Source organism: Equus caballus, chromosome 1 (assembly GCF_041296265.1).
Source record: "Equus caballus isolate H_3958 breed thoroughbred chromosome 1, TB-T2T, whole genome shotgun sequence".
Classification (NCBI taxonomy): domain Eukaryota; kingdom Metazoa; phylum Chordata; class Mammalia; order Perissodactyla; family Equidae; genus Equus; species Equus caballus.
In genome coordinates, this window is record NC_091684.1 from 186,833,989 (window position 1) to 186,850,012 (window position 16,024).

Genomic DNA, 16,024 nt, shown 5'->3' on the forward strand with positions numbered 1-16,024 from the left:
TTCACTGTGAAGTGGTTTAAGAGGAACATAGGTCACAAAATTTATATTGCTTTTATGAAATATACCTGATTCTATGCTATTCTATATTCAGTTTACATATCTCATTGCTTCATATGATTTTTCTTCTCACAGTTTTGTGGACATGGCTAAAACTACAATCTAAAATTACTTAGAGATAAGTTTGGAAGTTTCAAAATAGGTTTTATTCTTGAACAAACTGTTTTCCCCTTTAGAATTGTATATAATGGTGTAATTATAATTAATAATTGCATCAGCTTAGCTGATTGATAGCCTCTCCTTCTCATGGTGCTGTATAGGAAATATCCATTATTTCAAGGGGGGAAACACTTCCTAGGCAATCACCAGTTCTCCTGAAGCCATGAGTAGGAATATTCATAAACCAGCAGCATGACTGCACCACCTAGAAAAGAAAAGAGCTGGTTTTAATGGCAAACCCTGTGAAAAAGTATCATCTTTCCCACTAGGTTTCTGAATCCGTGAAGTCATGCAACCTATTGGGCAGGGGCTGGTTGGAATCATCAGTTCTTGAGCAACAATACAGAGATATAAAACTATTGTGGAAAATACTCAGAGCAAAATCAAGACCATCTTGAATCTCCAAATACGTTTTTTCCCCATGAGTTTCTGTAACTTTCATCATTCCTCATCAGATTCTTTTTCAGGCACTTTTAATTTTTAAAAGTAAATAAATATAGACACATTTAGTCATGTAAGGGCATGTGACTTTCCTGCAAACAGAAACTTCCAGATTCTTCATATGTAGGCAAAGGATTTATCTTTTTCAGTCCATAATTAGCATTATCGGATTGCATTCAAGAAGGAAATCTCTAAGATGGTGCTTAATGGATGAGTCTGTTTTTCTCTTACAGCTTTCAAACTGGATTGCAATGTGAAAAATAGCTTCTGAATATTTTAAAACTCTGTACTGCAAAACTTAGCTGGCTTTCACCCTCCTTTTGTTGTCATTTCTTCTATCTACCTCAGATATATATGGATTGCACTTGAAAATTTGGTAGTAGGGGTTGGGTGTCATAAGACCACCATTTTTCAAGGAAGAGAAGAGTTATATAACTGGCTGCAAAGAGGCTTTCTATGTAAAACATCAACAGGAATGTGATACAGGAAAACAAGCACCAAGGCTGCTGAATATCTACACATTGGGAGAAGCATTTGTATGTGGATGATTTTGTGTTCTATCTGATGCAGTAGAGGGCACATGTCCTGTGCCCTTTACAACAACCTCTATTTGTCCTCTCATGTCTGTCTGAAAAATATTATAAAATCAAACTGTGGACAAATATCCTGAGCACAACTTAGAGAAGACTTGGCTGCATAAGCAGAAGATTGATGTCTAACAGAAAGAAATAGGACTTGATTTTGATCTTAGTTATTTTGTACATACTGCCATGTGCTTTTTTTTTAATCTACAGGCTGCACATGTTTGTGTAACCATATACCAAAGATAATTATCTGCCTGTAATTTTCATTTTTAACCCATGAAGATACTCTATCAGACCCCTCTCAGCTGCTGTAGCCCTCTCGGTACTCTGTGAACGAAAAGGACTCACGACAGCTGCCTGTTAATATGTATGTAATTACTCTGTTTACCCTTATTAGCTGTTCACAACGTAAGACAAGAACACACAGATTTGGGTTAGTTTTCAGCCTAGACATATTTGGAGTTTAAACTACAGTCTTCGAGATTCTCCTTTCATGGGAGGTACCTGATCGTTAGGCACAGCGAGCTGCTAAGGCTGTTATGAAAATAAGATGGGATCCTTCTCTAGAACAAAGGATGAAAATTCCAGGTTCACCTTTCTTTTCTTTTTTACTGTCTCTCTCTTTAAAAAAAAAAAAAAAAAAATTCTTAGCCTTAACTCAAAAGTCTTTCCTTTGAAGTTACTTAGGACTTGCGCATTTGGAATGAGAGTGGAGGCCAGGTCCTTGAAGGAGATTTCCAGTTGTTCACAGTTTTGTTTAATCTGGACAGTGTGTCCACAACAACACTTTCCATTGGATTTGACACCACAGCAACTCAGGACACCTCATGCAAAAACATTTAAAAAGCCAACCAAACATTTGCAAGCCTCTAACAAAACTTGGGGTCAGATTATTTAAGAGTTTTGGATTAAGGTTCCAGTCAATTACTGTTTTACCTCAACTCTCTCTGGCCACCACTCTTTTCAGGCCTATCCCGTCATGAGAAAGCTGGGTTAGGGCCAATCCTATGATTTTCTCTAATACTAGTCTACTAGCAGGTTTTTACTGTGTGGTGAAGGGAAAACACCACATACTTGCAGAGAGAGTTGCACAAAATCACCAATATTCTTTATTATTGGGTTCGTTTTTACACATGGGCCAATGACTAACAGAAGGCAGGTCTGAATCTCAAAGGCGAAGCAAAATCCATGCTTAAAAGCCTAGAAAGGTTGGGACAGGTGGATTGGGAATTGTGGAGGTGTTTTCTAAATACATGAAAGTGTGAACAGTTCACCAGCTTCCATTTACAGACTGTAGGTCTATATCTCAGGTTGGTAGAAATGCTGGTTCATTGGATTGAGAGCTAAAGGTGAATGTGCCTGTGTGTGAGTGAGGTAGGGGACTTAGACATTGGGTGAAAAGAGGGGAATGGGAAAGGGAGAGAGAAGAGGAGTAGGAGAAGATTTCCAAGATGTCGAAGTAGGTGAGTATGACCGGGTAAAAAAATATATGTGTGGTCTAGCACATACTTCTGTACTTATTCATCAGGTTGCTTATAATCCAAGACTATTTGCCCAGGCGGTTGGGTCTGCAGCAGTTATTTTCCTATCTATTTACATAGAGGCAGCTGACTCTCCCTGTGGGAATGGCAGTTTTTTTGTGGGTGGTGTCCTGAGGGAAGGCCCTGAGCCAGGAGCCTCCACCATCACGGTGACAGAGGCCAGGAAGGCAAGAGCCAGGCTGCAGCTTCACCACGCCCCAGAGGTGACTGTGAAGACCAGTGGCTCTTGCTGTTTGTGGAGGCAAGTTGTCCTCTTTTTCTCTTTTTGAAATGAAGTTGAGACAGGAGCAAGAATGAACAGGGAGCACCAGGAAAAGTTTTATTAGGCTGGTCCCTCACTCAGTGAAAATCCTGCCCTTCAGCCAGAAGCCACCATGTATGTAACTCTGTGCTCACTCAGCCTCCCACTGGCTGTGGATCCTTTCCTATTGACTTAAGCTGAGCTTTGGCTTCCATCAGCCTCCAGCAAGGCCATAAATAATACCTTATAAACAAAGCTAGAACATTTCTAATGGATGCGTTCAGGATCTTGAATGCTCATAGACAACTTTATATCTTCAAGGTTTCCATCTTTTATAGTGTGATAAACTTTTTATCACAGTGTTGCTGATAGACACAAACAAGAAAGGAAAGAAGGAAGGATATAAGTAATAAAAGCATCATTACCTGGTCCAAGCCTCATAATCTTGGGAAGCAGGCCTTTGTACAAAGCTAAAATCCTATAACCAGAAGAGAAAGAGCAACATTCTTATTCTGAAAACAAAATGGAGTTGTACCTCAGCTTGACTGAGATGGTGATATAGCATTTAGAAAAAAAAAAAAATATTTAAAATTACACACATTGCAAACCAGACAGTATCCGGCTAAGTATTCTCTGCAGCAAATGGACAAGGGGAAAGAGTTAATCAACTCTTTATTACCCAAGCTACGCTAGTCTTGTCCAATCAGAAATATGACTTTCATCAGCGAGATGGTTTTTGCTTTCAAGACAGATCTTACTTTTGAGACAGCTGTGTATATGGACAAAATGACTTTTGTAATTGAATTTAAAAGCCTATAAACTCAGTCCTCACATAAGGAAATATGATGCAGTTTAGATCAAAATAATAAAATGTTACTTGTTTACTTGAAAATAAGACCTGGGTGACGGATGAAGAAACAAAAATAAGACGTAAAAAAAAAAAAGACCAGAGGCCGGCCCTGTGGCCGAGTGGTTAAGTTCCTGCGCTCCGCTGCAGGCGGCCCAGTGTTTTGTTGGTTCGAATCCTGGGCGTGGACATGGCACTGCTCATCGAGCCACGCTGAGGCGGTGTCCCACGTGCCACAACTGGAAGGACCCACAACTAAGAATGTACAACTATGTACCGGGGGGCTTTGGGGAGAAAAAGGAAAAAAGAAAAAATCTTAAAAAGAAAAAAAAAAGACCAGCAGAAAAGGGCACATACTTTAAATTTTTAAAAGAAAACTACTTTCACAGAACTCTCATGTTTAATTCTCCCAGGTGAATATAATTGACATTTTGATGAGATTTACAGTCAGAAGACAATCAAGCGCCTGCCCATATGTTAACAGGGCATATTAAATACAATAGCATATTATGCAAACTGACAAGCAAAAAGTTCATCTTCGCATTCTAAGACAAACATGCAGGGAACTCTATGACTGTGGCTCAGGCTTCTTGATGGTGTGAGAACATTTGCCAACATCTCATTATTGTATTATCTCAAAAAGCCTGTCAGCTATTCCCTAGAGCTCCTCAGACACACCCAATTTAGGAGGGCTCAATGGCTCTCATCAAAATGGAAGTCCAATATGGTTTTAACCATACTTGAGTCTTGTACATTTATTAAAATAAGAATGCATTACCCTTCTTCTTGATAGACTGTTGCCATTGTTTTAAAACAGGTTCTGTACTTGATCTCTCCGGGAACCGGCTGAGGCCCTTGAATCCTACTTTTGGCAACATCAAAAGGGATGTTAATGACTGAGGCTATTGTACCCGAGAGAAGACCAATCCCAAATTTTCTCAAAAACTCCAAGGTTGGATCCTAAAAGAAAAGAAGAATAAAATAACAGAAAGGGAAGCGGAAGCCCCTCACTTGGTTAAACACTAGAAAGCAGTATGTATTTAAGCAGAGCAATGCACTCCCCGGCACCCTCCTGTTATTCCAGCGGAACACATTAGGATTTCCTAGGCTGGAACTTGTTTTCTTGACAATCCCATTGGCTATGTTTTTACACATGGTCTAAATTGCTGAAGTACACATTTCCTCACACAGGATTTATAAACACAGTTCATAAAGAAAGACTGGTATGGCATATGGGGATGATTTGTATAATTGGGCTTCACAATGTACTTAGTATTACTGTATCAAAACAGGAGAAATCCAAGCACACTATTAGCTAATTGGCCAGAATATTTTACAAATGACAGCAACTTCCACCATGAAGCCTACTAAAATGCTCATTTGTGTGTGGACCCCCAAATGTTAAATTAAATCAAGGCTACTCTCGGTCTGCCGCTATTCCCCTCCAGGTTTTTTGCATTTATTTTCACGTGTAGCTGATCCACTGTACTGAGAAGTGCTAGCTTCCTGTTATTAACAAACCAACTTGGGGAGGCTGCAAAACAGCCTGTGACATTCTGTGCATTATAAACAGTAGTAAGTCACTGGACTAATTGGCTGAAGAATTTGCAACCCATTGTTCCTGAATCTTATTCTTCCTTCATGGCAAAGGAGGAAAAGGGGAGAGAGACAGAGACACAGAGGGAGGGAAGAAGAGAGAGAGGAAGAGAGAGAGAGAGAAAAAAAACATGTCTTCTTTCTATTTAAATTTAGGTCCTTCGCATTGGTCTGCTTTGATTTTCCACCCCTCCCTGTTCTGTTTTCTGACATCAAAGTATTTAATTAGGTCTTATGTGGGAGTCACTTTCCTTCAGCCTATTTTTGTGCCTAGTGAGCTCACATTATGCTTTGTTATAATGAATTTGCTGGGAAGTTCTCATTATGTTTTCAGCCTCAGTTCTTACCCTAAAGAGAGGTCATACCCCAGGCCATAAGCTTCTGATGGAGACACCCCCATCCTTGCCCTGCCCTGGCTTTTGGTCCCTATTTCAGAAGGACCTTCACAGAGGAATGACACAGGGCCGGACCATCGCACTATTTTATGCGGCAGGAGAACTAAAGGGGAGAAACATATTCTGCTTCATTAAAAAAAAAAAAAAATCAAGTCTGAGCATTACATGCTTCTATAGCTTCTCTGGAAGGAGAAAACTTCTGGAAGCTCTGAAATTTTCAGCTGAACCAAGAGCTGTCACAGAAACGCCTATGTGGCTAAGTGTAAAAAGTGAGGGGTTCGGTGGTAATTCTTGGATCTGGGCCATACAGGTGCTGGGGAGGGTTAAAGGGATTTACAAACCAACAGGGTGTTTCAACAGGAAAAACAATGCAGTGACTGCAGAACGAGGGAGGTGTGTTTAAATAATTCCCCCTCCCCCCTTTTTTCTCTTTTACAAGAAGAGAAAAATGCCTTTATGTTACCCTTTCCCTTACGGCACAGAAGCAGAACTGCAGCTCCGGAGGACGGTGGGTTCAGGACCAGCTCTGGTTGTCTGACCTTGCACGAGTCACTGAATCACACAGAGCCCAGTGTGACATTTTTAATACCTGCCTTGCCTTTGTACTGTATGAGTTTTCTGAGAGATAAAACAATAACAGCAGTAAAAGTGCTATGAATGTTGTAAAATTCCGGCAGAAAATGAGTAGTATTATGTAGCCTGTTTTCAAAGACCCAAAGCACCCTGTAATAAGACTTTCTCATGGTTCCCCTGTGACACAGCCAAGCTCTCCTTTTTCAATTGAAGACAAGGGTGAAAATGATGACTTGTATGCACATTGTCCTTTTGGAAGTTCAGGGGACCCTGTCAAGCATGCAGCCTCTCCCATCTCTAGATGTGTTTGCTGAGGATTAGAGTTGGGGATGGAGGGTAAGCTAAGACACTCAGTGAAGGTCGTTATGCTTGAGATACGGTTGGAGACAAAAATCTAAGGTCTTCAAGGCATCCCAGTGTTCACCAGCATGAGTATGTTTTGAACCCATGTTTTCTATACATTTCCCAGCCCAACAGTAAGGTCCCACAGTAGTTCCCAAATTCAGTTGTGCATCAGAATCACCTGGAAGCTTTACAAAATATGGATGCCTGTCCCCACCTCAGACCCATCTCAGGTTGCCAGATCAGAATCACCTGGGAAACTGCCTGAAAGTTGTTTTAAAGGATCTTCAGGATTTCTGAAGCTGCCAGGCTGAGGACCCATGCCCAGGAATGAGTGATTTTGATATTCCATGCAGGCAAAGCAGATGGTCAGTTGCTATCCCTCTGGGAATTCTAGAGAGGAGAAAAGTCTTCTTGGGATGGCCAAGAGGTATCCTTCACCACATGGCCTCTGGGCCCCTAGCCAGTCACTTCCTCTGAGCCCATGGTCTGTTTTACACAGCAGCCCGGCTTGGGATTGGCTGTGCCAAGGATGCCCTCTCAGCTAGTCTCTGCTTTCTTTGCTGTGTGTCGTCAACCATCCTCAAGTGAGTGCAGCCTCTCAAATGCCTCTCCCCTTCATCTTCTTCTGGCTACTCCTGCTTCTCTTAACTTTAGTTCAGCTCCCCTTACCTTCACCAGGTCCTGCTTTCTTCTTGCCTTCTATCATCTATTCTTCGCAGAGGCAACAGGATTCTCTTCTTATAAAAACAGATCTCCTTCTGGTATCTGTGTACTCAACGATCCTCAATCCTTCCCCACTGCATGGAGACTAAAGCCAAAGCTCTTCACTCAGCCTTTGGTTTCTTTCCCACAATATGCTTCCAACTTATCTTCCTAGCCTCAAGTTCTACACCTCTACCCCCCAACCTATACTATAGTCACATTGGTTAAATCATAATTGTCCAAATACATACCAAGCACTTTTCTAACTCCATGCTTTTCTTCACACTGCTCCCATAGCCTAGAATGTCCTTCCCCATCATATTTACCCACAGCAGTTTCACTCCTCCTTTAGGGTCCAGCTTAAATCCCACCTTGCTCAAAAGACTTTTATGGATCTCCATCAAAATTGATTTCTCCCTCTCTTGTACTCCTGAAATACTGTCTGAGCCACAATCATTGCCTTTGTGAGCCATGGTTCACTTTGTGTTTGGTTTATTTTTGTGTGTATCCATCTCCCTTGCTGGACTGTGAGTCAGCACAGCATAGGAGCATGTGTTACTCCTCTTTGTGTCACCTATTGTGCAGTGTATACAGTAGGTGCTAAATAAATGTCTGCTTTTTGGCCTATCAATGTACTTATTTATTTATTTTTGTAGAAACAATGAGAATCAGACTTAACCCTTAATCACTATTTCGCAGGACTCAGTGTCTTCTAGCCCAGAAATGAACCCCTATTAGAACTTTACATTTCTTCCTTTCTGCCAAGAGGCGTTAACATGGGGATATGACAAGGCATTGGACATTTGCAAAGTGGAGTATTTCATGGCAAATGAATTGTAACTCCCAGGTCACAGAGGCAGGCCTAGGCTTGCTAGATGCCATTGCTCAGTGACTCAGAGAAAGAACCATGATATGGAAGCCTGTGACCAGATTTTAGCAAAAGAATTAAATGGGCATAAAGTAAGGCCTTGAAATATTACTCTTTAGGCTCTTGTTTCTTATACTTCCTGATCTTTCCCCTAGTAGGGAGAGGCATCCAACTGCCTCAAGAATGAGGATTGTTTTAGCAAGACTAAAAAGAGAGAGAAAAAGATAATATTTAGTGTTTTTGGTTTTCAAATTAGGCTCTTCCATGTATTACATCTGTTAATCTTCACAATTTTTGAGGTAAGAACTGTTATTATTATTCCTATTTTACAAATAAGTTAACACAAAGGTTAAGTATAAGAAGGGAATTTTTGTTACATCCAAGTGAACACAAGACTTTGCCTTAGGGCAGTTTTTCTACTGAGACTCCTAGGGTCAGTGGGTGGGCTAGTCGGGGAGGTGTCCAATAACCTCCTGAAATTATAAGCAATGCTTCTGTGTATGTGTATATGGGCTTTTCTGAAGAGAGTGTTGATAGATTTTATCAGGCTCATAAAAGCTTAAAAAGAACTTCATGAAACCATTTCCCCTACAAATAAATTTATAAAGTAAGAAAAGGGCAGTGCAGTGTTGAAAACACGGAGGCTTAAAACAGGAAGCCCTCGTTTTCATGGGGGTTATCAGGAAATTCACCTTAGTGGAAAGATTTCCATACACATTCTTGCTCTGGAGTCAGAGCATATCTCAACCATATCTATGAACTCAGGGGTTCTGAAAGTGTGCAAGATGGCAGAGTAGGAAGCCTTGGACCCTCCTTCCTCCCACAGACTGATTCAGCAACAATTCATGGACAAGTTCTCTTGTAGAAATCTAGAAATTAATGAAAAGTTTCCTGCCCCCTGGATGAACATGAAACTAGACTCAAAGAAGCTAGTAGGTTGGTTCAGAACACCCTCTCACTAGAGTTCCTGTCTCAGTGTAGTGCCAAACAATCAAGAAGACTCCTTAGCTTCCAGTTTCTCCTAGGGGAGGGAAAGGATTGGGTTACATGTCCGGCACACCAACTTTTCTGAGGGTATTCCCCAGAGGACTGGAGTCTGTATTGCCAGGCTTGGAGTTCTGATGGGTCTGGCACAGTCTACCTACCTGAGGGAGAATGGAGACAGTAACATGGGCTGGCGGATGGAGGATACGATCCTCCCCACAGTTCAACACTGAGTGAGTGGATGAGAAACCCCAGCTCTCAGCTTCCCACTGGGGAGGCAAAGAGTTGATGTGTGTACTCAACACCCCAACTTCTCTGGAGCTTCCTGAAGAACTGGCATCTTTCTTGGTGGTCTTGGAGTTCTAATGGGCCCAGTACAGTCTAGCCACCTGAAGGAGACCTGAGGTGGAGGTTTGAACTGATAGATGCCATAGCTCTCCCCTTGCTCAGCACAGAGTGAGCAGACAAAAACAATAGCTGCCTGCTTCCCCCTTGGGAGGGAAAGAGTTGGCAGAGGTCCCTGGAGTCTCTAGTCAGACTGAACTGTGCAGGTATTCTTCTGTATGAGGCCAGTCTATGAAGACTGGGAAAGGTGCTCCCTTGTCTTGTACAAACAACAGCATAAAAAGTCAAGGAAAATGAAGAATCGAGCAAGGATGTTCCACACAAAGGAACAAGATAAATCTCCAGAAACAGAGTTATATGATTTAGTTAATAGAGAATTCAAAATAACTGTATAAAGATGCTCACTGAGTTTAAGGGAACAAAGTGAGAATTTCAATGAAAAGACAGAAAATATAAAAAATCACTAAACAAAAATCATGGAGCTGAAGAATATAACAATTAAACTGGAAAATTCACTAGAGAGATTCAACAGACTAGATCAAACAGAAGAAAGGATCAGCGTACTCAAAGACAGATCATTAGAAATAATTGAGTCAGAGGAGCAAAAAATGAAAAAGAGTAAAGATAGTTTAAAGGACTATGATACATTATCAATTAGATCAAAATAAGCATTATGAGAGTCCCAGAAAGAAAAGAGAGGGAGAAATGACCAGAAAGCTTATTCAAAGAAATAATGGCTAAAACCTTCCCAGATCTGGGGGAGAAAATGGACATCCAGATCCAAGAAGCCCAAAGGATACTGTAAAAGATGGATCCATAGGAATCCACACTGAGAAACCTTATAATCAAATTGTCAAAAGTCAAAGACAACAGAGAATTTTGACAGCATTCAGAGAAAAGTTACTTGTCACATACAGGGGAATCCCCATAAAAATATCAGCCAAATTTTCCACAGAAATATTTCAGGCTAGAAGAGAATGGGATGATATATTTGAAGTGCTGAAAGGAAAAACTGCTAACCAATAATACTATACCCAGAAAAACTTTCCTTCGAAAATGAAGGGAACATAAAGACATCCTGGACAAACAAAAGCTGATGGAGTTCATCACTACTGGACCTGCCTTACAAGAAATTCTAACGGAAGTTCTTCAGGTTGAAACAAAAGGATGTTAAACAGCAACAGGATAACATAAGAAAGAATGAAACTCATTGGTAAAGGTAAACATATAGAAAAATACAGAATATTTTATCACTGTAATAGTGGTGGATAAATCACTTTTAAATCTAGGATAAAAGTTAAAAGACAAAAGTATTAAAACTAACTATAAATAAAAAAAGAGGTTAAAAGATACACAGTATGAATAGAGGCAAATTGTGACACCAATAACAGAAAGTGTCAGGGGGGAGAAGTTAAAGTGTACAGTTTTTGTATGCAATCAAACTTAAGTTTATCAGCTTAAAAGACTGTTAATACTATAAGATATTTTATGTAAGTACCACATAAAAAGTTCCTATAGAAGTTATGCACAAGAAATAAATAAAGGAATCAAAGCATATCAACACAAAAATATCAATAAAATACAAAGGAAGACAGCAAGAGAGGAAAAGATAGAAAAAGAACTGCAACACTAACAAAAAACAATTACCTAAATGGCAATAATAAATTCTTCCCTATCAATAATTACTTTAAATATAAATGGATTAAATTCCCCAATCAAATGACATAGACCGGCTGTCAGAGAAAGATAAACACCACATGATTTCACTCGTTTGTGGAAGATAAACAAACACATGGACAAAGAGAACAGATTAATGGTTATCAGAGGGGAAGAGAGGTGAGGGGAGGGCATAAGGGGTAAAAAGGCACATATGGATGGTGACTGACAAGTGAAAATGCACACCTGAAATTTCACAATGTTATAAACTATTATGACCTCAATAAAATAACTTTTACAAAAAGACATAGGGTGGCTGAGTGGATCTTTTAAAAAAACCCAGCTACATGCTATCTACAAGAAACTCACTTTAGATTTAAGGACACACATAGGCTGAAAGTGAAGGGATGGAAAAAGATATTCCATGCAAATGAGAACCAAAAGAGAGCAGAAGTGGCTATAGTTACTTCAGACAAATAGACTTTAAGTCAAAACTGTCAAGAGAGACTAAGAAGGACATTATACAATGATAAAAGGGTGAGTCAACCAGGAAAATATAACAATTATAAATACATACGCACCCAACATCAGAGCACCTAAATACATAAAACAAAGATTGACAAAACTAAAGGGAGAAATAGATAGCAATACAATGATAGTAGGAGACCTTAATACTCTACTTTCAATAACGGATAGAATACCCAGACAGAGATCAATAAGGAAACAGAGGACTTGAACAACACTATAGACCAAAAGGATCTAAGAGACATATACACAACATTCTACCCCAAAACCTCAGGTTACATATTCTTCTCAAGCATACATGGATCTTTATCCAGGACAGATCACATGTTGGTCACAAAACAATTCTTGATAAATTTAAGAAAGCTGAAATCATATCAAGTACCTTTTCTAACCACAATGGAATTAAACTAGAAGTTAATAGCAGAAGGTAAATGAGAAAATTCACAAATATGTGGAAATTAAACAACACACTCTTGAACAACCATTGGGTTAAAGAAGAAATTGAAAAGAAAATTAGAAAATACCTTGAGACAAAGGAAAATGAAAACATAACATACCAAAACTTACAGGATACAGCAAAAGAAGTACTAAAAGGCAAGTTCATAGTGATAAACACCTACATTAAAAAAGGAGAAAAATCTCAAATAAACAACCTAATTTTATAGCTCAAGGAACTAGAAAAAGTAGAACAAGCTAAGCCCAAAGTTAGCAGAAGGAAGGAAATGATAAAGATTAGAGCAGAAATAAACAAAATAGAGACTGGAAGAACAATAGGAAAAAATCAATGAAACTGAGTTGGTCTTTTGAAAAAATAAAATTTACAAACCCACAGCAGGACTGATTAAGAAAAAAAGAGAGAGGACCCAAATAAATAAAATCATAAATGAAAGAAGAGACATTATGACTGATGACATAGAACTAAAAAGGATCATAAGAGGCTACTTTTAACAACCATATGCCAACAAACTGGATAACCTAGAAGAAATGAACAAATTCCTAGACTTATATGACCTAACAAGACTAAATCATGAAGAAATAGATAGTTTAAACAGACTTATAACTAGATTGGAGAATGAGTCAGCAATCAAAAACCTCCCAAGAAAGGAAAGCCAGACAGCTTCATTGCTGAATTCTACCAAACATTTAAAGAAAAACTAATACAAATTCTTCTCAAACTCTTCCAAAAAATTGAAGAGGAGGGACTTCTAACTCATTTTATGAGGCCAGCATTACCCTGATACCAAAGCCAGACAAAGACACCACAAGAAAAGAAAACTATAGGCCAATATCCCTGATGAATATAGATGTAAAAATCCTCAAAAAAACACTATCAAATCAAATCTAACAGCACATTAAAAGGATCATACAGCAAGATGAAGTGAGATTTATCTCTGGAATGCAACAATGGTTCAATATACAAAAATCAATTAATGTGATACACCACATTAACAGAACTAAGGATAAAAATCACATGATCTTCTCAATAGATATAGAAATTGCACTTGACAAAATTCAACATGCTTTCATGATAAACACCCTCAACAAAGTAGGAAGAGAAGGAAAGTACCTCAACATGATAAGCTCTTTATGTGAAAATCCCACAGTTAACCTCATATTCAATGGTGAAAAACTGAAAGCTTTTCTTCTAAGACCAGTAACAAGGCAAGGATGCCTGCTCTTACCACTTTTATTCAACAAAGTACTGGAAGTCCTAGTCTGAGCAGTTACGCAAGAAAAAGAAATAAAGGCATCCAAATCAGAAGTAAAATTGTCTCTGTTAAAGATGACATGGTCTTATATACAGAAAAATCTAAAGACTCAATAAAAAAAAGTTTAGAACTAATAAACACATTCAGTAAGTTGCAGGATACAAAATCAACATACAAAAAATCGCTCATCTTTCTATGCACTAAAACTGAACTATCTGAAAAGGAAATTAGGAAAATGAATCCCACTTACAGTAGCTCCAAAAGAATAAAATACTTAGGAATAAACTTAACAAAGGAGATGAAAGACGTGTATAATGAAAACTACAAAACATTGGTGAAGGAAATTAAAGAAGATTAACAAAAGCAAGGACATCCTATGTTCACAGATTGGAAGACTTAGAGTATTGTTAAAATTTTCATACTACCCAAGGTGATCTACAGATTTAATGCAATCCCTATAAGATCACAATGCCATTTTTCACATACATGGGAAAAAATACTAAAATTCATATGGAATCACAAAAGACCACAAATAGCTAAATCAATCTTGAGAAAGAAGGGTAACGTTGGAGGCATCACGTTTCCTGATTTCAAAATATATTACAAAGCTACAGTAATCAGAACATTATGGTACCAGCATAAAGACAGACATATAGACCAATGGAACAGAATACTGAGCCCAGAAACAAACCCAAGCATATATGGTCAATTAATCTTCAATAAGTGTGCGAAGAATACATAACGGGAAAAGGACAGTCTACAACAAATGGCGTTAGGAAAACTGGATATCCACACACAAAGGAATATAATTGAACCCTTACATTACACCATACACAAAAATCAACTCAAAATGAATTAAAGACTTAAATGTAAGACATGGAACCATAAAACTCCTGGAAGAAAACTTATGGGAAAATCTTCATGATGTTAATCTTGGCAATGATTTCATGGATATGACACCAAAAGCACAGGTAACAAAAACAAAAATAGACAAGTGAGAATATATCAAACTAAAAAGCTTCTGAACAGCAAAGGAAACAAATGAGTAAGAAGGCAATCTATGGAATAAGAACATATTTGCAAACCATATATCTGATAAGGGGTTAATATATAAAATATATAAGGAACACCTACAACTCAATACCAGGAAAACTAATAACCTGATTAAAAAATAGGCAAAGGACTAGAATAGACACTTCTCAAAGAAGACATACAAATGGCCAACAGGTATATGAAAAAAGGCTCAACATCACTAATCATCTGGGAAATGTAAATCAAAACCAGAATGAAATATTACTTCATATCTGTCAGGATGGCTATTATCAAAAAACAAAAGACAACAAGTGTTGGCGAGGATGTAGAGAAATTGGAACTCTCGTACACTATTGGTGGGAATGCAAAACGATGTAGCCTCTATGGAAAACAGTATGGAGGTTCCTTAACAATTAAAAATAGAACTATTATATGATCTAGCAATCCCACATCTGGGTGTTTATCCAAAAGAGTTGAAATCAGGATTTTGAAGAGATATTAGCACTCCTATGTTCATTGCAGCACTATTCACAATAGCTAAGATGTGGAAACAACTTAAAGGTCCATTGACAGATGAATGGATAAGAAAATGTGGTGTATACATACAATGGAACACTATTCACCTTTAAAAAGAGGGAAATTCTGCAATATGTGACAACATAGATAAATCTTGAGGATACTATAGTAAGTGAAATAAGCCAGTCACAGAGAGACAAATTCTGCATGATTCCACTTATATGAGGTATCCAAAATAGGCAAATTCATAGAGTCAAAGAGTGGAATGGTGGTTACCAGGGGCTAAGGGGAGTGGGAAATGGGGAGTTATTAATCAGTGGGCATAAAGTTCAGCTAAGCAAGATGAATAAGTTGTAGAGATCTGCTGTACAACATTGCACCTAAAGTCAAAAATAATGTATTATATACTTAAAAATGCGTTGGGAGTAGATCTCACATTGTTTTTGCCACAATAAAATAAAAATAGAAAAAAATTGATTAAAAAATAAAATGTCACCTAGTCTAAGTAAAATACTTAGGATGGGTTACACCTTAATTATGTTAATGGATATTAACGCTGATGAAAATCTATTCTGTTATTAAAAATTTCCAACTCACTTCCACAATTTCCTCCAATTGTCATCAATCAGTTCCTTTGTTCCTAACCCACATTCCTCACACGTAAGCCTAAACTATTGTATTCCAATCTTTTGCTCAATTGCAGGAGCAATCAACTGTCACCATTCTTGATGTAATTCATCACGACAAAAAACTGTTACCGAACTAACCTTTTCTTCCTCATGTTTAAAATACACACTTCCTTTTAAATATTTATTTATAAGTATTGTATATGATGTCCCCATTTACAGATGAGTTTTATTCTTTTCCTCTAAATATTTTCTTATTTTCCTCATAAAATATGAGATTTA

At 38.3% G+C, this 16,024-nt stretch overlaps 1 protein-coding gene across 1 annotated transcript in view; it reads right to left on the bottom strand.

Moving 5' to 3' along the window:
- Positions 1 to 180: 180 nt before the first annotated feature.
- The window catches only part of SLC25A21 (solute carrier family 25 member 21), a 438,774-nt gene continuing 422,930 nt past the window's right edge, over positions 181 to 16,024 (bottom strand). The window contains exons 10-12 of the mRNA XM_014734192.3: positions 4,649 to 4,830; positions 3,449 to 3,501; positions 181 to 421 (exon numbers count right to left, since the gene is read on the bottom strand). Coding sequence (XP_014589678.1) covers positions 360 to 421; positions 3,449 to 3,501; positions 4,649 to 4,830 — 297 coding nt within the window. The 3' untranslated portion in view covers positions 181 to 359. The remainder of the gene's footprint in view (positions 422 to 3,448; positions 3,502 to 4,648; positions 4,831 to 16,024) is intronic.